The sequence below is a fragment of the Cervus elaphus genome, chromosome X, assembly GCF_910594005.1.
Source record: "Cervus elaphus chromosome X, mCerEla1.1, whole genome shotgun sequence".
In the NCBI taxonomy this organism is placed as follows: domain Eukaryota; kingdom Metazoa; phylum Chordata; class Mammalia; order Artiodactyla; family Cervidae; genus Cervus; species Cervus elaphus.
This window is the reverse complement of record NC_057848.1, coordinates 37,718,427-37,744,622: the sequence shown is the minus strand read 5'-3', so window position 1 is coordinate 37,744,622 and position 26,196 is coordinate 37,718,427. Positions and strand designations below refer to the sequence as shown.

Here is a 26,196-nt window from a genome sequence, read left to right as displayed (position 1 = left end):
CTTTCCCAGCATCACGGTCTTTTCTAATGAGTCAGCTCTTTTGCATCAGGTGGACAAAGTATTGGAGCTTCAGCTTCAGCATCTGTCCTTCCAATGAATATTCAGGATTGATTTATTTTAGGATGGACTGGATTGATCTTCTTGCTCCCCAAGGGACTCTCAAGAGTCTTCTCAAGCACCACAGTTTGAAGGCATCAATTCTTCAGCACTCAGCCTTTTTTATTGTCCGGAACTCACATCTGTATATAGATAACAGAAAACCATAGCTTTGACTATATGGACATTTTCAGCAATGTAATATCTCTGCTTTTTAATACACTATATAGGTTTGTCATAGCTTTTCTTCCAAGTAACAAATGTCTTCTAATTTCATGGCTACAGTCACCATCCACAGTGATTTGGGAGTCCACAAAAATAAAGTCTGTCACTGTTTCCCCATCCATTTGCCATGAAGTGATGGGACCAGATGCCATGATCTTTGTTTTTTGAATGTTGAGTTTTAAGCCAACTTTTTCACTCTCCTCTTTCACCTTCATCAAGAGGTTCTTTAATTCCTCTTTGATTTCTGCCATAAAGGTGGTATTATCTCCATATCTGAGGTTATTGATATTTCTCTTCACAATCTTGATTCCAGCTTGTGCTTGACTCAGCCCAGCATTTTGTATGATGTATTCTGCATGTAAGTTAAATAAGTAGGGTGACAATACACAGCCTTGACATACTCCTTTCCCAATTTGGGACCAGTCCATTGTTTCATGTCCAGTTCTCACTGTTGCTTCTTGACATACATACAGATTTCTCTGGAGGCAGGTCAGGTAGTTTGGTATTCCCATCTCTTTCAGAATTTTCCACAATTTGTTTTGATCTACAGAGTCAAAGGCTTTAGTGTAATCAATGATGCAGAAGTAGATTTTTTTTTTTTAATTCTCTTGCTTTTTCAGTGATCCAGCAGATGTTGACAATTTGATCTCTGGTTCTTCTGCTAATCCAGCTTGTACATCTGGAAGTTCTCAGTTCACATACTGTTGAAGCCTAGCTTGAAGGTTTTTCAGCATTACTTTGCCAGCATTTGAAATGAGTGCCATTGTGAGGTAGTTTGAACATTCTTTGGCATTGCCCTTCTTTGGGGTTGGAATGAAAACTGACCTTCTCTAGTCCTGTGGCCACTGCTGAATTTTCCAAATTTGTTGGCATATTGAGTGCAGCACTTTAACAGCATCATCTTTTAGAATTTCAAACAGCTCAAATGGATCTCCATCACCTCCACTAGCTTTGTTTGTAATGATGCTTCCTGAGGCCCACTTGACTTCACACTCCAGGATGTCTGTGTCTAGGTGAGTGATCACACCACTGTGATTAGCTGGGTCATTCAGATCTTTTTTGTATAATTCTACTATGCATTCTTGCCATCTGTTCTTAATCTCTCCACTTCTGTTGGGTCCACACTGTTTCTGTCCTTTATTGTGTCTATATTTGCATGAAATTTTCCCTTGGTGTCTTTATTTATCTTATAGAGATCTCTAGTCTTTCCCATTTCATTGTTTTCCTCAATTGCTTTAAGCTAAAATGCATATTATAGACAGTGACTGCTACTTTGTATAGGACATCTTTTTGAGGTGATGAAAATATTCTGGAATAGATAATGATGAATGCCCAATTTTGTGAATATACTAAAAAGTACTGAATTGTATACCTTCAAAGGATGGATTTTATGTCATATGAATGACATCTCAATTTTTTTTAGAGGAATGAAAATAAAAATATACAAGTTACAAGACCTATAACAACCACTAAGAAAATTCAAAAAACATAGTAGAAAAATTCAACAAAGTAATTTAAATGATACAATAGAAAATATCTATCATTTCCATTTAGTTGACAAAGGTAAAAAATAATTAAGAATCTTTTGTGAGTAGCAGTAGTTGGTCTTTCAAAATCCAGAAGAATATTGTTATAGTGTTAAGAAATTGAGCAGAAAAACAATGACTTGCATTTTTTTTCCCCAAGCACATCATTCCTTATGTGGTGTATGTGAAGGTGTTGGTTTCCTCTTTAAGGAAAAGTTATGACCAACCTAGACAGCATATTAAAAAGCAGGGACATTACTTTGCCAAAAAAGGTCCATCCAGTCAAGGGTATGGTTTTTCCAGTGGTCATGTATGGATGTAAGAGTTGGACTATAAAGAAAACTGAGCACTGAAGAATTGATGCTTTTGAAGTGTGGTGTTGGAGAAGACTCTTGAGAGTCCCTTGGACTGCAAGGAGATCCAACCAGTCCATCCTAAAGGAGCTCAGTCCTGGGTGTTCATTGGAAGGACTGATGTTGAAGCTGAAACTCCAATATACTTTGGCCACCAGATGCAAAGAGCTGACTCATTTGAAAAGAGCCTGATGCTGGGAAAGATTGAGGGCAGGAGGAAAAGGGGACGACAGAGGATGAGATGGTTGGATGGCATCACCGACTCAATGGACATGGGTTTGGGTGGACTCCGGGAGTTCGTGATGAACAGGGAGGCCTGGCGTGTTGCAGTTCATGGGGTTGCATAGAGTCAGATACGACTGAGTGACTTATCTGAACTGATCATGTAGGGCTACAGGTATCATATTTTTACTCATTTTTTGTTTGTTTCACAGTAAACAAACAAAAAAAAAGTAGGTTAGTTCTTAATAATATTGTCACAATATTTCATGTGAGAATTAAATACAGTCAGATTCTGTCACTATATTGCCCCTCTTTTATTCATTACATAACTTATGCTTATTATATAACTAATTTAGTTAGAGTTCACTAATTATGTGTAAAATAATATTGTGACTAACCTAAAATCAAACTTTTAGGTGAATAAACCACCATAAAAGTTAATTGAGTAATTTATTATTGTTTTGCATGCTAAAAATTATTTATGAAATACTGGTCTTCAAAAAGTCCCTTGGATTTTTTAATGAAATAAATTTTGGCTAAGAAGGTCCGTCTAGTCAAGGAGATGGTTTTTCCAGTGGTCATTTATGGATGGGAGAGTTGGACTGTGAAGAAAGCTGAGCACCGAAGAATTGATTCTTTTGAAGTGTGGTATTGGAGAAGAATGTTGAGAGTCCCTTGGACCGCAAAGAGATCCAACCAGTCCATCCTAAAGGAGATCTGTCCTGAATATTCATTGGAAGGACTGATGCTAAAGCTGAAACTCCAATACTTTGGCCACCTGATGCGAAGAGCTGACTCATTTGAAAAGAGCCTGATGCTGGAAAAGATTGAGTGCAGGAGAAGAAGGGGACGACAGAGGATGAGATGGTTGGATGGCATCACCGACTCAATGGACATGGGTTTGGGTGGACTCTGGGAGTTGATGATGGACAGGGAGGCTTGGTGTGCTGAGGTTCACAGGGTCACAAAGAGTCAGACACACCTGAGTGACTGAACTGAACTGAAGTGGTCCTTTAATTTTCCTATTATAATTAAATGATAAGAAGCTTACCTTTACTTCATTATAATTAAACAGAAGATTTACATTATATTTTATATAAGCCAAGAAAATGTTTCCAGAAGTTTCGTTTTGGTAGATGTGAAAATACATAGTTTATATTTTCATATGTACCATATATTTAAATTTATATAGAAGCTTGATTTAAGATAATACTAAAAATTTGATATTAAAATCATATAGAGGCTTGCAGTTTATTAAATAATTTTACTTTCAGTCTTTAATAGTCCATTGATTTTCACAAATACCTTTAAAGTATATGCTAAGTGAGGTAATGAATGTTAAAATATTTAGCATGGTAGATATACAATAAAAACTAATTATTCATACAGGAAAATCTAATTCTTAGAGATATCTATTGATTTTCCCAGGGTCATTTCCCTGGTGGCTGAGATGGTAAAGAATCTTTCTGCAATGCAGGAAACCCAGGTTCAATCCCTGAGTTGGGAAGATCCCCTTGAAAAAGAAATGGCAACCTACTCCAGTATTCTGGCCTGGAGAATTCATGGACAGAGGAGCCTCCAGGCTACAGTCTATGGGGCCGCAAAGAGTCCAATATGACTGAGCGACTAACACTTGCACAAGATTCATATGGCATTATTTGAGTCATTCGATCAAAATGATATAGCTAAAGCACAGTATTTCTTAGCTAGAATTGGAGTTAAGGACATAAAACTATCAAAATTAATATATATATATATGATTAACTTATATTCATGCTCAGCTTTTATATGTATTTTTTATTAAATAATTTCCATAACAAGCAAAACTATAATTCAAATTTTTGAAATCATTTAGTTTTTACTCCAGTTTCCCTCTTAGAGAACACACAGTTTGATTACAGTGGTTTATATGCCACCCACTGGTGAAATTCATGTATGTACAGAGATTATAATCCTAGGTTTTTGAAAAATTGAAAATTAGAAACTTCACTCTCTCCCATCACAAAAAAAACTTCAAAGAACTTAAGGAATTTACTTTTCATTATATATCTGTTCTCTATTTTGCATATATTTTCCATTTGAAATTGAATACATGAAAGTTAGCTTCATCTATTAGCCTAATAGTACATATTTAGTTTCCTTTGCTATACCTGTTCCTAAAATAGGAAATCCAGAAAAGTCCTTTCTGCCTACAAATACAAAGATTTTAAGCTGAGAACGTATGAGATGGGGTTAAAGTAAAATTGAGAAATGAATAAGTGCCTAATGAATATTAAATACCTTTCCTTTTGTTCTCTTTCAAGTTTTTTGCCACATAATTTTGAGAAGAAATTCCATGTGTGTGTATTAGCAGATAAAGGGCTCCAAAATGAACTTGATCTAGAATAAGGAATATTTTTTTCTCTACAGAAGATGTCCTGACCTAGTTATCTCATGTGTACCTAATTCAGAATGCTTCCTTTCCTGCTTCATTCTGAATGGAGTTAAAATCCACAATAGCTTTGATCTCATAGTTACATAGATCTTGCAATGGTTTGGGTTCATTTGAAATTGTATACACTTCCACAAAGACCCTGAAATATCTCTTGCCATGTAATTGAAGAATAAAAATAGAGATATATAGGCTGGTAATTAAAATTCTCCTTCCACTTCCTATTTTATTAAATATTTCTCAGTAAGAAGATTCACACTGAAAAAAGAAACTTATTTAACCTTGACTGTCTTGGTGATATTCTTACTTAAAAAAAAATGATGGCATCAAGTCATGGAAAAACAATTTATGAAGTGTATTTTTGGAATTTAGTGTTATGTGGTTAGCTTGCCTTTGCTATATTTTGAGTGCAGAATAATTAGAGTGCAAAGATTTTAGATTTCTGTTATCTTGGAATATGAAACAAATTTCAGCACTTGCAGAGTATAGAAATTTAACTGAGGAGGAAAAGAAATAAGTTAATTTTAATTAGTCCAAGAACCTAGATACTACACAGATCAAGCACTGTGTTAGGAATACAGAGATATAAATGAGAATGACTCAGATTCATTGTTGTAAGATATTCTGTTTAGCATATGAAAGACAGCATTCAAGATTGAATTACTGTCCTTTCAGATAAAGTCTAAGTAGGCTATTCTTATCCTTCTCATAATGTTTAAGAGTGAGGGTTTTGGATATTCAGTCCATTCATTCTAAGCAAATTTTCTTTCCTGTTCACTTAGATGGTAACAAGAGATAAAATGTCTTCTGAGTTGTTTAATATATAATTAATGAGTAGGTTTTTCATCCAAGGTCTCTTAAAAACACATGTGAAATGTAACCCTGTTGTATGAAATAGTGATTCTTTTCATCTCCCTATCATTCACAACAGAGCTTCCCTGGTGGCTCAGCAGTAAAGAATCTGCCTGCAATGCGGGAGACCTGGGTTCAATCCCTGGGTTAGGAAGATCCCTTGGAGGAGGGCATGACAACCACTCCAGTACTCTTACCTGGAGAATCCCATGGACAAAGGAGCCTGGCAGGCTACAGTCCATAGGGTGAAACAGAGTTGGACATGACTGAAAACAACCAAACAACAAACAGCAACAATAATCATTCACAAAGGCACTGTCTTTCTACTTCTGTAATGACAACTTTAGACTCCAAATAACTTATTCAAAGTGACATCTGTAGAAATTTAAGTATACAATCTGAAAACATAGAAGACAACATAGAAAACACCTAGTGCAACTTCCTACTCAAAACAGAAATTCCTTATATAACCTCCAGTAATGTGGTGCTTCCTCTCTTTGAAAGATAGAGCTATTTGTCGATAAATAACATTTTAATGAACCCTAATCTGCTTCTTTCTATATCTTTTATCATTTATTTTGGTTTCACCTTTTGGAACCATGAAAATCCTTCAACTATTTGGAGATATATTATGCCCCACCCCCACACCCCCTTAATTCTATGTTCTAGTCTCATGGCAACAAAGGCATTGAAACCTGGGTCTTTAAACTCTGTGTCACGCCAGTCAGGATGGCTGCTATCCAAAAGTCTACAAGCAATAAATGCTGGAGAGGGTGTGGAGAAAAGGGAACCCTCTTACATTCTTGGTGGGAATGCAAACTAGTACAGCCACTATGGAAAACAGTGTGGAGATTTCTTAAAAAACTGGAAATAGACCTGCCATATGACCCAGCAATCCCACTTCTGGGCATACACACTGAGGAAACCAGATCTGAAAGAGACACGTGCACCCCAATGTTCATCGCAGCACTGTTTATAATAGCCAGGACATGGAAGCAACCTAGATGCCCATTAGCAGATGAATGGATAAGGAAGCTGTGGTACATATACACAATGGAATATTACTCAGCCATTAAAAAGAATACATTTAAATCAGTTCTAATGAGATGGATGAAACTGGAGCCCATTATACAGAGTGAAGTAAGCCAGAAAGATAAAGAACATTACAGCATACTAACACATATATATGGAATTTAGAAAGATGTTAATGATAACCCTATACGCAAAACAGAAAAAGAGACACAGATGTACAGAACAGACTTTTGGACTCTGTGGGAGAAGGCGAGGGTGGGCTGTTTCGAGAGAACAGCATGTATATTATCTATAGGGAAACAGATCACCAGCCCAGGCTGGATGCATGAGACAAGTGCTCGGGCCTGGTGCACTGGGAAGACCGAGGAATCGGGTGGAGAGGGAGGTGGGAGGGGGGGATCGGGATGGGGAACACAGGTAAATCCATGGCCAATTCATGTCAATGTATGACAAAACCCACTGCAATGTTGTGAAGTAATTAGCCTCCAACTAATAAAAATAAATGAAAAAAAAAAAAAAGATGGGAAAAACCCACAGGGGAAAAAAATAAATAAATAAACTCTGTGTCAGAAGGAGATATTAATAGAGTCTAAATAAAATGTACTGACAATAAATTATTTTGAGCAAAACTATGGATCTAAAAGAGTATCTATTACCCAAGATATTGTATAGTACTGGTATGTGTAAAAAGAACTGTGAACTATTATCATCATTGCAGAGATTGGAGAAATTACTGCTGGCTATAAAAAAGATTGTTTTCTTAGTTGTAGAACTCTATATCTCTAAAGCTTTATCAAGATAGGAAGCAAGAATCAGCATTTGTTTTTTCAGGAAGATATACCAAGTTTTACATTTCCAGGGATGAGTGGCAAAAATATCAGTCTGAGTAGCAGGGGGAGGTGCATGTGTGCATATGTGCTTAGTTGTGTTCAACTCTTTGTGACCCCATAGACTGTAGCCCACCAGGCTCCTCTGTCCATGGGATTTTCCAGGCAAGAACACTGGAGTAGGTTGCTATTTCCAACTCCAGGGATGGAATCCATGTCTTGTGGGTATCCTGCATTGGCAGGCAGATTCTTTACCACTGAGCCACATGGGGAGTCCCAGAATGGGGCCACTAATGTCATTGATCTAAGTAAGAATGAATATGATGTGCCTTTCATGGTCCTAAAATCAGATAAATTGTGTATTTTCATTTTCCTTATCTGTAAAGTGGGGAAAATGTAAAATTCTACCTACATGTTGGTGTGGGAATTAAACAAGGTAATAGACACAGAATTAGTGCTGAAGGGCATCAGAGCACACCACTCCCAAACATACATTTTTGGCATAAGGATTATTTTGAGCTGAGGCAAATGAGAAATAGCCAATACAGGTAAAGCTCTTCACCCTCCCCTTTCTGCTTAAAGGCAGGGTATAAATTTCCCTTTGTAAAGGTGTTTGCCTCCCAATCTATATCAGGAAGAGGAGGATGACTCAGTCTCTGAAGACACACAAGTATCCCCTCAGATTACACAAGATTGAGGCGTCATAACAAACCTTTTTAACATAACCCTTATCTTCCATTAGTTTCCCACATATGGTTACCATTCCACATTTACCACACTTAGAAGCCTAAACTGCTTTTCCTTTGACTTGTCACTTCTCCATAATTTATTGCTCTTTGTTAAAATGATATTTACAGCCCTAGGTTTAACTGCTTCTTTGGGTTTTCACTTATTTTCTATTAAGAACTCAGTATGCATAAGTAATAAACCCTTTTCTCCTTTTAAACTGTCTTTTTTCTGTTAACTGTCTCCTGTTAACTGTCTCCTGTTAAACTATCCTTTGCCAATTTAATTTGCAGGACCCCAGACAAGATTTCCTTCCTATACAGTGCTCAATTAAAGTTAGCTATATAGTTATTGTTGTCATTATCTCTAGCATCATTATTGAACCAAGTTAAAAGGCTCTTGGATTACAAACACTGGCTTAGGGTAAAGAGTCTTGGAAATAAGGGCCGAAAATTTAACTTTCTAGGAACTGACACATTATAAGATGATAAAAAAAAAAAGAAAAAATACCTCTGAAAGTTTCCATGAAAAAATGAGATTTTCCAAAGTCAAAAAATACCTATACCAGGAATTATGTTTGAGATTAGCCAAATAGAAGTAAAAGATAAAGTGAAGTGAATCTTTTGAACATCAGAAATGGACTCTCCACCAGGAAACCCAAACCCAACTTGAGAAGATAGACAAGAGTTTCCTCTTAATGTTGAAAATGTAGGGGGCTTTTTCTCGAGTTGACAATAGAACACTGGGAGTACTTAAACTCTTGGTGCTTTGATTTTCCTACCTGTTAAATGTGGATAGTAAATGCATAGCACTTAGAATAGGGCTCATCACTGGGTGAGCACTCAGTGCTGCCTATCTGCCTGTAGTGAAATGACCTTTGGAAGTAGAACTGGAATGTTAAGTAAGATTACATTATGGATTTGTTGGAGAATTAAAGATGTAATTAATCTGCAAAAGTTGTTCTAAGGAGGAAAAAAAAGAAAGTACAAAGAATTATATCAAAGTATAAAGAATAACAACCAGGGCCTCTAGATCGTGTTCTTTAATGTGTGTCACTGTAATTTTCTGTAAATACACAGAGTGCCACTCTTTCCTTACACTTGTAATTGAAATGTACTTGGTAAAGAAAATTCTCCCCATCCCCAGGATAAATAGCTGTAGTGAAATGACTAAGTAGATTGGGAAAGGAAATATTGAGAGTAGACTTTTGTAAGTAAAGATTCACAGGTGTAAATGTGTGGGGCTGGGAAGTCCAAAGTATCTAACCTCATGAATTGATTTGCAGAAGGGAAACAAGCCTGCATTTATTCATTTAAAAATACCAGATATAGGGATAAGTGCTGGGCTACAAGACTGATAATGTCACTGCTTAGCCTTTCAGGAGGTATTTTATGTAGATGCCTGAGGACAGAAATTAAGGCCTCAGCAAATATACTTTAGACCAGCCCTATAGAATGTGTAAGTCCTGAGGAAACTACATTATGTAGAAAAGAAAAAAAAAAAAGACTAGAGTTGTTTTAGGATTTTGTGAAGAGGGCAAGGACAAGCATTGCTTTTTCAACGTTTAGATAACAAAGCATGCTCTATATTTCTAATTTTCCCAAGGAACACTAAATAAAATGGAGACAGAAGCAAAGGCAGCATTGTCTTGAGTTATCTTGAGGGTTTGTACGTTTGGCTGTACCAGGTGATAGCACTCAAGACAGGTAAAGCAGCATTCTCATGGAAGGCACTGGTGATGAAATGGCAGAGCATCAGCAGAGACCACAATGCCTGGTGGGAGATTGTGGATTCCCAACAGACATGGCGGTACTCAGCAGATGCCCAGCATATGATGATGGATACTCAGTGGCAGGTGATGATGCCCAGTGAGGGATGGATGATGAGCAGATACAGTGAGTAGTGGCAAGTGAGGGTAAATACAAACATGCTCGATGAAAGCCCAGAACAGTTGCAGCAATAAATGATGCACATTGACTTTATTCATGATCACATGTGAGATAACTCCTAGGGACTTCTAGAGGTATTTGGAGGGAAGGTATGTATCTTTCTAGGAGATCCAAGTAACTTCATTAGCACATGGGGAAAACAAGCCAGTGAATTTAGGGTATTGATACCAAGGTTGTTTCTTTTGTGCCCACAAGCTCTGAGGCCTGTCACAAACTTAAATGCTTTCAGGGACCAGGCAAGTTTATAATCAGTGAGTCAGCAGCTAGGTGTAAGAAAATCAGAAGTGGGAGAAACACAGCAAAGTTGGAACTCATACACAATTGAATAAAAAATATTTAATTTACGAAGTTTAAAAATCATTGGTTAGATAAAAAACCAGGTATACAAATTTTGGAGATGTGTTATATATTTGAGAAGATTATCTTCTACTACTTGTTAACCAGTTCAAAGAAATCAGGAAGATTGTATTTATCACATGTTTACTTCCATTAACTATAGCTTTTCTAGAATGTTTAGGATAAAGACTTTTTCACTCAACATCTTTAGAGCTAAAGAACATACTTTAAAAATTATATTTTAATGTTATAAATACAATGCTGTGAATATTATAGTTGTATCAATACTGATAATATTTTAGCTTTAACTATTAACAAATATTAATTAGTGATAATGTTGGCACTAATAATATATATTAATATATTTTATTGAGGGATTCCCTAATATTGGGCCAACATAGTGTTACTGGAATTAATTACAGTTGTTCATAGTATAATGTTTTTAATGTGGTATTGGATTCTGTTTGCCAATTGTTTATAAAGAATTTCTGTCTTAACTGTTAGTCTGTAATATTCTTTGTACTGTTTTTATTTGGTTTATATGTTAAACCTATGCATGCTTCATATAAGAATTAGAAGTTGCTTTTTTTTTTTCTCAATGGTCTTAAACAATTTATGGAACATTACAACAACTACCTGGTCTGTGAAGGTTTTATAGAAATCCCTTGGGAAACTATCTGGATCTGATGATTTTTGTGTGTGATGCATGCATGCTTAAGTTGTTTCAGTCATGTCCAACTCTTTGTGATCCCATGGACTGTAGCCTGCCAGGCTCCTCTGTTCATGGGATTCTCCAGGCAAGAATACTGGAGTGGGTTGCCATTCCCTCCTCCAGGGGATCTTCCCAACCCAGGGATTGAACCCACATCTCTGGTGTCTCCTGCATTGGCAAGCGGGTTCTTTATCTCTAGTGCCACCTGGGAAGTCCACTTTAGGTCCTTAATAACTTTAATTCTTCTACTGAAATTGTTCTGTTGCTTTTTATATCTAATGAGGTCAATTTTGCTAACCTGATTTTCTCCAGGAAATTACCTGCTTTTTTTTTTCTAATGATCTCACATGATTTGCGAATAACCTACAAAGTAATCTAATGATTTAAAAATGTATTTTGCTTCAATGGTTATTTTCCTTGTCATTTTTTATTTTGAATATTTATATTTCCTCCTTTTTCCTTAAGTTACCTAGTGTTTTTATTTTAAAAGTTGCTTTTTTAAAAAACAGGATTTTGATTTATGAATTAAGTATATTGTTTTTCTATTCTCTAATTAATTTCTACTTTTATCTTTAGTTATTTTCTTTGTGCTTTCTTTTGGGTTTGCAGTTTTTCTTTCAAGGTTGCTTTCTAGTAATTTAATTCATTTGTATACTTTCATTTTTACTTATAAATGTGATTAGATATGAATTTTCCTTTGATCACTGCTTTAAGTATATTCTATAGATTTTAATATGCAGTGTTTATGCTGTCAAATTTCTAAAGAAATTTGTAATTTCAATTTGCATTTGTCTTTTTAACCAACAGTTGTTTAGAATTTGTTATAACTCAAGATCAGATGGTCTTTAAACCTTTGTTGTTAATAGTTTCTAGTGTTAACTGTGTTTTTATCAGAAAGAATTTTTTTGTAATAGTTCTACTTTTCTAATATTTTCTTTGTGGCCTAATAGATAATTAATTTTTGTGAGCATTCCATGTGCACTTGTGAAGAAGGTGTACTTTCTATGGTAAGGATATAAAGTTTAACATACATCTGTAAGATCTACATGTCCATTTTTCTTGTTCTGAGTATGATGTGTTAAAGTCCCCCATTAGTAGAATGTATCCATAAATGTGGACTTCCCTGGTGGCTTAGTGGTAAAGAATTGCCTGCAATGCAAGAGATGGGGGTTGGATCCCTGGATGGGAAAGATCCCTTGGAGAAGCAAATGCCAACCCATTCCAGTATTCTTGCCTGAGAAATTCCATGGACAGAGGAGCCTGGTGGGCTATAGTCCATGGGGTTGCAAAAGAGTTGGACATGACTTAGCTACTAAACAACAACAATCCACAGAGGTATTCTTCCATTTTCTTTAGTTTTTGCTTTAAAAAATAGCATTGCTGTATTATTAGGGTCATAGATATTCCTAACCACTAAATATTAGTTGTTAATTGCAGCTTTTGATCATAAATAAGCATCTTTTTTTTGGGAAAAAAAAGATCATGAATTTAAACTATTACTATTTTTTTTTCACTTGAAATTCACTTTGTCAGATATCAACATCACAGTTTCTATTTTCTTAGTATTTCTATTCGCTTAGCATACCTATGCTCACTCATCCCTTTAGTTTAACCATTATGATTCACTGGGTTTTGAGTTCTCTTATAAAGTGAGTATAATTAGGTTTTTCTTTGTATGCCAACATGAAATCTTTTCTTTTTAATGGTAAGTTAGGTTCTTACACATGTATTGCTCTTACTGATAGGTTTGTTTTCAAATCTATCTTTTTATACAATGGTATAATGTTAAAAACATTGCTTTATTTTCCTTTGTTTCTTCCTCTACTTCATTTTTTTTCTTTGCTTTTCTGTTAATTGCATTTATTTTAGTTTTAGATAGGTTTGTCTCTTTATTCTAGTTGTTAACTTTATGTCATGTTTTACTTATATCCTGCTTAATACTCTTAGCCCTCTGTTTTATGATAAAATCTGGTACTTTCTGGTTTGCCATTTTTTGAGGGGGTATAATTTAACATCCATCTTTTCTTTAGAGAAAAATGAAAGAAATTATTCTTTCTCCTTCCCCTTTCTCTTTCTCTTTTCTTCTCAATTTTTAGTTGCATTGCTTCTAATTTGTTAGTGTCTATAACAAATAATATATATCATATAACATATGACAGTATTCTTATGCCCTTATAAAACCTTTGTTTTTGTCCTTGCTCTAAAATTAAATATATTAAATGATTGTGATCCATCATTTTGAGGAAAATTTCTCAATCATCTCTTTGCTAGATGAATCTCATTCAATATTCAGTTTCTTAAGAGGGACTTAAAGTTTCAGAATTCCCTGAGTTTAAAAAATAATAAGCTTTTTATAGCCTTGATGGCCAATTTGCCTGGATACAAAATCTTTGTTTCAAACTTTGTTTAGGTATTTTTCTATTTTTAAATTTAAGGTATAATTATATACAGTAAAATTTACCCTTTTAAAACTGCATACTAGAATATATAGTTTTTCAAATTTTTAGAAATATGTATATATAATAAAACCACCACAATCGAGATGTAGAACAGTTCCATAGAACCAAAGTAAATGCTGCTTTGGAACCAGCATCCCACCTTCAGACCCTGTGAACTGATGATCTGTTTTCTGTCTTTTTTTTTTTTTTTTTTATTAGTTGGAGGCTAATTACTTCACAACATTTCAGTGGGTTTTGTCATACATTGATATGAATCAGCCATAGAGTTACACGTATTCCTGATCCCCCCTCCCACCTCCCTCTCCACCAGGACATGGAAGCAACCTAGATGCCCATCAGCAGATGAATGGATAAGGAAGCTGTGGTACATATACACCATGGAATATTACTCAGCCGTTAAAAAGAATTCATTTGAATCAATGAGATGGATGAAACTGGAGTTTCATCCATACAGAGTGAAGTAAGCCAGAAAGATAAAGAACATTACAGCATACTAACACATATATATGGAATTTAGAAAGATGGTAACAATAACCCTATATGCAAAACAGAAAAAGAGACAGAGAAGTACAGAACAGACTTTTGAACTCTGTGGGAGAAGGTGAGGGTGGGATGTTTCGAAAGAACAGCATGTATATTATTTATAGGGAAACAGATCACCAGCCCAGGTGGGATGCATGAGACAAGTGCTCGGGTCTGTTTTCTGTCTTTATAAATTTGCTTTTGAAAGAATATCATATAAGTGGTTGACTTTAAATAAACTATTGTTTCACTGTTGCTTTGCTTTGCTATTTTTTTTTTTTTTTAATTATGAGGCCAGTCGAATTCTCTTGCTTTGGTAAATTATTTCTTATTTTTGCCTGAAGATTTTTCTTTATATTTAAAACCCGATGTCTCAGATACATCTCAGAGTTGACTGTTCCAGGTCAAATTATTGGTACTGGCTTGGTCCTATCAATATGTATGTTTAGATTCTCTTATTTCTAGAAAACTATCCTAGATTATAGTCTTAAAGATTAATTCTGTTCTTTTTTTTTTTTTTTTTTCATCTTCAGGGATTCTAATTATACATGCATTTGGTTTTTTCTTTTTTTTTCTGGTCTTCCATCTTAAACATTTTCTTTCTGACTTCTTCTTTCTTCATCTCATTTTCATTCTTTTTGTTGTTTCCCTATTTTTCTTTAGTGTTCCTTATTACGTTTTCATGTTAACCTACTCTTTAGGTGCTATTAATATAATGTTCATTTCCAATATTATTTTATCCTTTTCCCCTAATTTATTGTCCTGGGTTCAAGCAACTTTTGCTTTCTGTTGACTGATATTTTAAATCCATTTCTTTTCTCAGTTTTTAGATTTCTACTTCAAGGTATATATATGTATATATATATATATATATATATATATACATATAATACATATATATATGTATGTATCTTTCAATGTTTGAGAAAATTTAGTTTCTCTTGAAGTATTTTGTTATAGCTTTCTTTTTTTGATAGTTCTTTATTTGGGGTAATTTTCATCAAATGGCTTTTTAAAAAATTCTGTGTTCTGCTTTATTTTTATTGTAACTTGGTATAGATGAAGATTACTTGCATATTTGAATTTGTTTGAACATGGGTAGCAGTCTGTGGGCAGTTTCCAAGTTCCAAGCTCAAGAGCACCCACTTCTCTTTATGTTAACAAACTCTGATTTCTTTATTGGAAGACTTTTGGGGTACAGTGGAGGGCAGTGGGGGGAAGGTTGAAGGAGCCTTACAGGTTGACTTTTTTATTTTTATTTTTTTTTCCTTTTAAGATGATAAATTTTCCCCTCTAGTTTCTTTTTCCCTTCACTGTGCACTTTTTTCAAAAGTCACCTCTCCCCTTTAGCCCTTTCCAACCTCCAAAGAGTTCCTTCCTCGACACTGCTTTATTGAGTTCTGTGCACACTTCCAAGTCACTTCCCTGAAGGATGAGCTTCCAGAGAAGTTTTCCAGAATGTTCATACTTGTGGTAAACTTTCTTTCTTGTGATGAGTTGAGATCAATCTTAGACCTCCTACTAGCTTTTCTTCTCTCTCTCTCTCTCTAATTTAGTATTTATTGGACTGGCCTTCCTCTTCACAACAGCACATAGTGGGAACCTAAAAGAGAGCTATTGTGAGCTCCTATTTATTTTCTGCTTACAGATAATCTGGAATTTGGATGTTCTCCAAATTTGGGGTTGATATTGTGTAGTTTGTTTTTGTTGTTCTTTATTGCTTGGGGGAGGGGTGGCGATAGATGTGTTAGATTTGGATTTCAGTTGATGCTATATTTTGATCACCTATATATTTTTAAGGGAGAAACTGACAAAATAACACAAACACCAGAAAACAAAACATGTCTTCTAAAGCACATTCATTCCAGTGACCTTTTCTTACATAATTTGGAGCTACAGTGTGGTAAAATGCTCACAGAGAAGGTACAACGCATTTACTTTGAAATTAATGCATCATGAAAACTCAGTAACTATAAGAAAGTGTATTTCCTGAGAATATTATTTATAAAATGCCTATTGAGATAATCTATTACCACTGGGTATTTAGAACAGGATAATTAATTTTTAAGTTCCATGAAAGATTACTTTCTAGATGCAGTAATCTTCTTTGAGGATTTGAGAACTAGATCCATTTCCAGTATTAGTCCTTCCAGTCTAATTCCATTATACTCTCCAGGGAACAGGGAGTCTATTTCATTCCCTCGTGAGATGAGTGTATCTTCAATGAAATTCAAACTGGGTTCTCCAACTTCCTAGCAAAGATACTTAGCAGTTTAGTAAAAGTGGTTTTGATTGTTCTTTATAAATATTACTTACAAACAAAAGTTAGTGTTAAAATGAATAGGGCAAAGATATGGCATAAAATCAAAAGAAAAATTAAAACCTCTCTAAAAATCCTCTATCAAAACTTTCAAATGCTTGAATTTTTATTGTGATAATGTGAACTTGCACTTATATAATTAGTCATTAATTTTTTATTCCTGTCTCCTTGTAAAAAATATGAATTATAGTATCTAGAAAGAAGAAGAATAGCTGTTATTGAGTGCTTATTATGTGGCAAGCACTTAGTTTGCCAACTTTTAAGATTACTTAAATTTTTTTTTAAGATGATATGCTTCTTTCATCTTCCTTTTATATAAGATGATACTAGGTGTGTGTTCGGCCCAGAACATAGGAGTCAGTGTGTTTCTTTCACTGTCACATTCTGTACATTGGAAGGCACTGTCATTGTTTAGAAATGACACTAAGCAATAGAGTATCTATATATGATTTTAATATAAAACACTTGTTTTGCTTTTTGAAGACTGATTTGCTACTGATTTATTTAAATATGTCCAATTTTTCTGTCACACAATTTCCTTAATTTTCCAAATGTTATGAATAGGATAGTTAACTTTCTGTTTACTACAATACCTGACAGAAATTTATGACATGACTTGAGATGGAAAAACTGATAAAATGGTACTTACCATAAAGGATTGCAAGCAGAGACAGTGGCATGACAAGTAGTCCCACTAGCATATCAGCAATGGCTAGGGACATTAAGAAGTAATTGGTGGCATTGTGCAGTTTCTTTTCCAGGCTTACTGCCATGATAACGAGGATGTTGCCACCTATTGTCAAGATTATTATTATGACAATTGAAAGTGCTGGCCAGTTTTGTACCCCGTCTGGGAATTTGAAGCGTCCACCATCGGAGGTATTGAAAATGTCAGTTACTATGGCTGCTACTGGGCTCACAGATATATCACATTGCCAAACCAATAGGCCAATCAGGTGCACACTGAAAAGTAAGAAAAAAAAAATCAGGTACATGTTATATTGCTTGTACCTAATAATACTTATATAAAACAACTGCTTTTCCTTTAACAATCATTATTATCACATCACCGTTTTTACTCTCTTAATTAAACCTCAGTATTTCTTATTTCTATCCTTTTATTGAGGGTTTAATATGAGTTAGGCTCTTAGCTTACTGAAATATATATGCATACATATATATATATACATACATAAAATGCTGGCTCATGGTATCTTTAATAGCTGTCCTATACATTTAATAGCTGTCCTATACATTTTCCTTCTTCCTGACACTCTCCTCATTTCTGTCCTGTGTTTTCTGGCTCCTGTTCTAGGCTAGAAGATGATTTGTGGTGATAATTAATTCCTATGGGTTTGATGCTTTCCTATGCTGGAAACGAAATTTCTTAAAGTCATTTAAAATGTATATTTCTCGTGATGGTACTTATGTAGGCTTTTACTAACAAGAATTTCAGGCCAAGTGGCAGACTAATGCAAGAGACACAGATGTGGTTTTGTTTTGTAAATTCCAAATTAATTTCCCCTGATGGTGACATAAGATTTATTCAGTTTACATATATCAGTGTAAGTCCCCAAAGTGTCCAATAAAACTAACATTAATTTTCCTTAACAAAATAGACAAAGACAAGCATATTCAATATTTCCTGCTTTAAAGCAAGAATTATTATCTGCTAAGTCCTGGGTGTTCATTGGAAGGACTGATGCTGAAGCTGAAACTCCAGTACTTTGGCCACCTTATGCGAAGAGTTGACTCTTTGGAAAAGACCCTGATGCTGGGAGGGATTGGGGGCAGGAGGAGAAGGGAACAACAGAGGATGAGATGGCTGGATGGCATCACCGACTCGATGGGCATGAGTTTGAGTAAACTCCGGGAGTTGAAGATGGACAGGGAGGCCTGTCATGCTACGATTCATGGGGTCACAAAGAGTCAGACACGACTGAGCGACTGAACTGAACTGAACAACTGAACTGAACTGAATGACTGTCTTATGTGTACTCTGTGTTCAGTAAGTTATTTAATGAATATTAAGCAACAAGTACACTATATGTACTAGCTGTTAAACCCTGGTATTTATAGAGAAGAAAATTTCCTCTATTGGTACAACATGTGCTAAAAAATTTTCTGTGCAAGAAAATTGCATGGGGTGATGGAACATATAACGGTACAAAATCCAGAGTCTATGAGTTCTTCATGTAAATGTTTTTATTTCATTATCTCATTCACTTGTTCTTTGAACTAAAAATATTATTTCTATACAGGGAAAATATATGTGTGGTTTGACTATCACTTATTATCAATCACCAGAGAAATTTGAAGTAGCTAACACTAGATGATTATGATGATCATAATTGTATCTATAATATTATACACACACACTACACTTTCTGAACCACCAAAACTGAACACTGAACCTGAAAACTTATTGACATTGTTTAAACTTAAATAAAATATTATAATAATTTTCTACCATATTTGAAAATTATTTCTCTTAATATCTTGTGAATATACTTTCTGTAGTTTAAGATAATGAAGAAATAATGAACATATTTTGACTTACTCATTCTACAGGGGATGAAAACTAGTACTTCAGACATTTAGCTTAAAACTACTTCCTCATTATTCAAAGCTGCCTGATATGCTAGGCATCATGTTTGGGGAAGAGATATACATAGTAATTTTTTCAAATAACGAGAGATACTCATTCAGTTTTTTCAAATGCTGGATGTATTTTTTCCTGGGACATAAAAATAAGCTAAAATAATATGTGATTCAAAAAATCTATAGCATAATTAATCTGTGATTAAGGTGTGTAGAAATTATTGAAATAAAGACCCAAATAAATAGAAACAAGGTATTTGCTTTCCAGCTTTGATTATTCTGTCACAGTATTTGTTGCATTTGGCATGTGACCAATGTCCTGGCTATATTATCTTAATGATTTTTTTGACCAGTCACTTAACCTTTCAGAACATCTATTTCCTCATCTCTAAAATAAGGATGATCTTTATGACATTGTTTTTGTGAAAATTAAATGATAATGTAAAGTCTCAAAATAATACCTTTGACTTAATAGGCCCTCAGTAAATGTTGGAGCAAACATTCTTTCTGCCTTCAAAGTTAAACAAAAGTATCTTGTGGTAGCTATATCCTAACTCAGTGTACTTCAAAATCTGTCAAAAATTTAAGTCCTAGTTTTATTTTAAGAAGATATTTATGCAGAACTGGGTTCAGATAGTCATTTTAAATCCAAAGTCTTTTCTGGCCTAACTGATGAAAAACATGTTCTTCTGAAATTAAAAAAAAAAAAATCTAGTTTCTATTAGTTGATGGTCATTTCAGGTAGTCCCATAAGTCTTTCTGCTCAAAATAATATGCTACATCTTCAATTGTCAGTTGCAGAACCACAAGTATATTTATTCTTAGGCCTATAGAATATGATCCTAACAGGATATGCAGTGCAACTTCAAATTTTCTAAGTAAATTGTGAAAACATCTAAGTACTTTCATATTTCTGTAACAATGGTAAAATAATGTAAAATAAAATTGTATATAACAAAAGTACATGAAAACTATGTTCAATTATGAATTTTAAAATTTGAGTATCTTAGAACTTTGGGATAGAAAAATATTCAAAACATTTTGCCTACCTCTACTGGTAAAATATATTTTTATTTTTTATTAAAGAGTCCATTAGACAAATATTAAATTATTGAGGAAGTTTATAGAACCTAAATATATCTTCTGTGAGTTATTAAATAAAGTGATATTATTGGGAATAATCCTGACAAGTTTTTACCTAGTTTCAGTTCAATTAATAAATTCACTTTAAGCACTACTTATGAGCAAATTTTTATGATTTTTACTGCAGTAAATCCTATTTTCTATAGTATTGTAATCAAGAATTAGCTGTATTCTAATTAAACCTAATTTCTAATATTTACATGCTTAATGAAAACCATACAGTCCCTTTACAAAAGAGGAGTGATTTGGGTCTTGTTTCTAAAGCTCACATTAATTGCTATTAAGCCCACATAATTCTTATAAAGCATGTACACAAAAATCACAGTTTCTGTCTGAACAATTCAAATAATTTATTCATTGCTACTAGATATTTAATGAAAATATAATCTGACATTCTTAGTAGATAAACAATGATAATTTGATTTAAAGGTCTGAGTACATTTTAAATATACTGAGTTTTTGCATGGCATATGACAATGGGCATTAATAGCAGAGATGAATGGGCCCTTATTTCTCTTGCATGGTGCTCAGTAGTGTCTAACTCTTTTTGACCTCCTGGATCATAGCCTGCCATGCTTCTCTGTCCTCGAGACTTCCCAGGCAAGAATACTGGAGTGGGTTGCCATTTCCTTCTCCAGGGAACTTCCCCACTCAGGGATTGAACCTGCATCTCTGGCATGTCCTGACTTGGCAGGCAGATTCTTTACCATTGAGCCACAAATTCTTTAATTTCATACCAGGATAATTTGGTGCCCTTTAAGGTATCCCTAGGGCTTCCTTGGTAGCTCAGCTGGTAAAGAATCTGCCTGCAATGCAGCAGACCCCGGTTGGATACCTGGGTTGGGAAGATCCCCCGGAGAAGGGATAGGCTACCCGCTCCGGTATCCTTGGGCTTCCTTGGTGGCTCAGATGGTAAAGAATCCTCCTGAAATGCAGAATCTCTGGGATGGGAAGATCCCCTGGAAGAGGACATGGCAACCCACTCCAGTATTCTTGCCTGAAAAATCCTCATAGACAGAGGAGCCTGGCTGGCTACAGTCCATGGAATTGCAGAGTCGGACACGACTGAGCGACTAAGCACACAATATATCCCTATATTTTGATATGTGGAACAATGGCTATATACTAAGTTTGATACAGCCACCTAGAGGGGGAACATTGGTCCTTTCATTTCCCCACACCTGGCTCTTCTTTCTCCTTCTTTATCACTGTCCTTCACTCTTTCCTTCTCCTGTCTGCTCTAGTTTACTTGGAATCACAAATCCTTGGGACTATCATCACTGCAATGTACAGTGACATCCAAGATGGACTATAATGCACATATTGCAGATAATCCAACGTTGATGTACTTTGTGTTTACCTTGCTCTATAAACTTTTTCCTCAGTGAGCACTTTTGTAGAAATCATAGAGGGGACGGTGTAGGGGTAAGGTGATTCAAGGCCTCTCAGTTGTACTGATCAGAGTTTACAGCACCCTGGATCTTTTTTATTATGCCCCCATTCTTCAAAGTGTAGGTTTAGAAGAAAACAATCCAACTTTTTACTAAGTTACAAAGAAGATATACCTGGATTAGATCACATTTAGAATTGCTCAGTACTTGAATTCAATTTCTTCCTTATCTCTTTTATGTTATTCTATTGATTTTAACTATTGGCTCACTGTCTCAAGGTTTCTGAGAATAGTATTATTTTTCTCTGTCCAGCTACATTCTCCAAACGCTACTCCCTGACTTCTGACCCATTCTTTTGAAACCTCAACTTTCTTCATAAAACCAGAGACATAAAAATGCTTTACTCTCTTGGCTGTTTAGTTCATCTAGGAAGGAAAGAACCTTTCCTCATTTCTACATTTTAGCCATAGAGAAAGCAACCACATCAACCATAGCATCAGGATTATTTTTACTTGTTTGAACATATGAGTGGTTGTGTTTAATTGGAGTTCAAATTATTGTTTTTCCCCATTTACTATTTTTGAATAGAAAACACCAATGTTAGTCTATTGGTATTCAAGTCATTTATGCATGCTGAGGGAAATATAGCTGAACAATCATATAAAACCTATTTAACATTTTTGAGCAAAACACTCTGAAAAGTTAGTTTTCAAAAATTCCTTACAGGAATGAGTGCACTGCTTTCCTCAGGTTCACCATGATTGCTTCAGTCTTAAGCAACCAAGTTTAAAATTGAGAAGAGGAAATTTAACAGACTGGATTCATTATGCCATCCTTTCTGGGGAGAGAAAAAAAGAAAAAGAATTACTAAAAGTTGAAATAACTTGCATAACATTTAATTAAATAAAAGTAAATATACTTATTAAGTGATAAGAAACAATCAATACTAAATTTAGCAAACAAATATTATGTTATATAAGTGATAAAAATAGCAAAGAGAATAGATTCTTCATTTATTTACCAATATATGACCATCATGATTTTTCTAAAATTTCTTATATACACTTTCTTTATATGGAACTTCTACTAAATCTCACCCTGTTGGAGTACAAATTAGTGTTTTGAAAAAAATAAATTAAGATATTTTCTTTTTAATTAGCAAACCATTGGAAGAAAGTTCATGATCTAATAATTAAGTAGCATGTATAAAATAAAAAGGTTTCATCTTATAGAAACATGAAAAACTAAAACAAAATTTAAGCCTCTTTATAAAGTGAACCTATTTTATACAACATTTCTAACTTTTTTTTCTTCAGTGAGGCAATCTGTGTTTTCATAGAAAGTTTTATTTATACATTTGTGTTAACCAACAATATTATCCAAGAGTGGCAACAGAAAAAAAAATGAATAGATTTGTACCCCCCCCAAAAAAAAGAATTGATTAAATTAACTATAGTAAATATAGCAACCACCCTATGTACCAACTAGTTGGTATCCAACAGATAGTATGCTGCAGTCAGGGCACATGGAATAATGTTGAAAATTGCAAACAAAAGGGCAGTTGCACTAGGTGATTGAAACAAAAAGTTTTAGTTTCATTTATTAAGAACTGACAATTCATCTTCAGAGGAATTAGGAAGAAAACATGACAACTCTGTAAACACCAAAGAATTTCAGAGTGAGTACCTTTGATTTCTGTAGGCTATTTTTGAAGGAGCTATTTGTTGCATTGCAAAACTCTACCAAATATTTATGTAACAGATTATTCACCACTTAGCACTCATTATATTCAGTGTGCTAAAATGTTGGCCAAGAGTAGACTGGACGCAAATTTGCTGAGGATCTCTGCTGTGCTCCTTGTGGAAATAACATCTTTATACAGAGTGAAACATGTACCTATGAATTTTTACATTGATAATGATGAAATACTCAGTTTGAATTCTAATGATTAACATAGAGACCCACTGGTTTTTCTGCCTGGCAATTCTTAATTGGGAATAGAGTGGGCAAAGCTCTCTATTTTTCATCTTGCCTTCTCTATATCTTCTCTTTTTGTATTTTGATTAAACTCTCTTCCCATACATGCCAAACATGTACCTGTATTCTTTTGGGGGATTGTGAGCCATTTTAAGAGTCAAGATTGTGACATTAAGTTTGCATGTATTGGGCTGTCAATGAGAAAAAATTTAGTTTGTGTGTGTAGGAGGGGTGGAGGGAGAAAGAGAGAGTTGAATAGCTCAAGAACATGAAATAATATTGAAAGGTCATCTCTTTTGTCTAATTTGTAAATATTTTCAAGGAATATGATAAAAATTTGTCAGTAATCTTTTTTAGCATTTTCTAGTTCCTTTTAGAAATATGGAAATAAAATTTTACCAGAATAAACTGCCTCCCTATATTGCCAATCTTACTCAATAACACTGTTATTCTAGTCGGTCAAGCTACAAATTTAACTTATTCTCTCTTCTTATCCCTCAACTCTCACTGTGAGATCTTTCAGGGTATCTACACAAAAATCTGCCCCCAAATCATCCCCTTAATTATAGTATGTGAAATGTTCTGTGCATAATTCTACAAGGGGAAGGGATACAAAATCTCTTAGAGCCTTGGATAAGGTAAATTATTAAGAGAAACAAGAAATACCTGTGAGTTCAATTATTCAAATTTGACAGAACTTATGTTTAATAAAATAAAGAAAAGAAATCTTTTATGGAATAACTGACAGTGATTTATTTTTATTGAGAATTTATATTATTCTCATAGAAACTGGTCATGTAACAACATAACAGTGTTATAAGAATAAACATACATATGTGTAGATATGTATGTGTATTTGTTTGTGTATGTGTATACATATAATTTTGTGTAGAGGAAAAACTTTGATTAACTTGAAATTGTCTCAAGCATGATGAGAAAATTACAGATTAAGCCACAGAAATAAATTTAGGATCAGTAAATACCCATTTAGAATGATCTCTTATTTCTTTCTGAAACATAAATTTCAAACGTTTTCATGCTCTCCCTAAATATCTGTAAGATCTTCAGTTAACAATAACAGTAATTACTTTTGCTAAGGCAAAATTGGGGACAAATATTAGCTTTCATATAGTTCTTGATAGTACACGAGATACTGCAGAATAACCTCAATTAATGTTGAATTTTAATTAATCAAAACTCATACCCTGAGCATTATATTTAATTGATGCCTATGAAATCTATGCCCATATGCTAACATATGTCATATAAAATATGGCATCATCAAAAATAGTGTGAACAGTTGAAAACAAGTGGCCCCAAATAGGCTCTGTATGTCACTATATATTCAGAACTGCTAAACCTCAGACTATCAGAATCAGTATCACTCAAAGAAATATTTAAAAGCCGTTATTAATAGTCATCTTGGAAGTGAAAATCTTTTTTAAAAAAGTAAAAATTCTATGGGGAAGAAAGGCTGGCATGAATTAAAAAGAGAAAAACTTTCTTTGACTCTTCCAACAAGACTGTAAGTTAGACTTCAGTTCAGCCACTCAGTCATGTCCGACTCATTGCAACCCCATGGACTGCAGCACACTAAGCTTCCCTGTCCATCACCAACTCTCGGAGCCTACTCAAACTCATGTCCATCGCATCAGCGATGCCAGCCAATCATCTCATCCTCTGTCGTCCCCTTCTCCTCCTGCCTTCAATCTTTCTCAGCATCAGGGTCTTTTACAATGAGTCACTTCTTTCCATCAGGTGGCCAAAGTATTGGAGTTTCAGCTTCAGCATCAGTCCATCCAATGAATATTCAGGACTGATTTCCTTTGGGATGGACTGGTTGGATCCCCTTGCAGTCCAAGGGACTCTCAAGAGTCTTCTCCAACACCACAGATCAAAAGCATCAATTCTTCGGAGCTCAGCTTTCTTTATAGTCCAACTCTCACATCCATACATGACTACTGGAAAAAGCATAGCTTTGACAAGACGGACCTTTGTTGGCAAAGTAATGTCTCTGCTTTTTAATATGTTGTCTATGTTGATCATAGCTTTTCTTCCAAGGAGTAAGTGTCTTTTAATTTCATGGCTGCAGTCACCATCTGTAGTGATTTTGGAGCCACCCCAAAAATAGTCTCTCACTGTTTCCATTGTTTCTCCATCTATTTGCCATGAAGTGATGGGACCAGATGCCATGATCTTAATTTTCTGAATGTTGAGTTTTAAGCCAGCTTTTTCACTCACCTGTTTCACTTTAATCAAGAGGCTCTTTAGTTCTTCTTTGCTTTCTGCCATAAGGGTGGTGTCATCTGTGTATCTGAGGTTATTAATATTTCTCCTGGGAATCTTGATTCCAGCTTGTGCTTCATCCAGCCTGGCATTTTGCATGATGTACTCTGCATATAATTTAAATAAGCAGGGAGACAATATACAGCCTTGACCTACTCCTTTCCCGATTTGGAACCAGTCTGTTGTTCCATGTCAAGTTCTAACTGTTGA

The 26,196-nt window shown here is 34.7% G+C and overlaps 1 protein-coding gene across 3 annotated transcripts in view; it reads right to left on the bottom strand.

The window, feature by feature from the left end:
• The window catches only part of HTR2C (5-hydroxytryptamine receptor 2C), a 329,358-nt gene that overhangs the window by 155,655 nt on the left and 147,507 nt on the right, over positions 1 to 26,196 (bottom strand). For all 3 annotated transcript variants that reach the window (XM_043896129.1, XM_043896128.1, XM_043896130.1), the window contains 2 exons: positions 22,448 to 22,561; positions 17,238 to 17,551 (listed from right to left, as the gene is read on the bottom strand). In XM_043896129.1, the coding sequence (XP_043752064.1) occupies positions 17,238 to 17,551; positions 22,448 to 22,482 (349 nt within the window). In that variant the 5' untranslated portion in view covers positions 22,483 to 22,561. The remainder of the gene's footprint in view (positions 1 to 17,237; positions 17,552 to 22,447; positions 22,562 to 26,196) is intronic.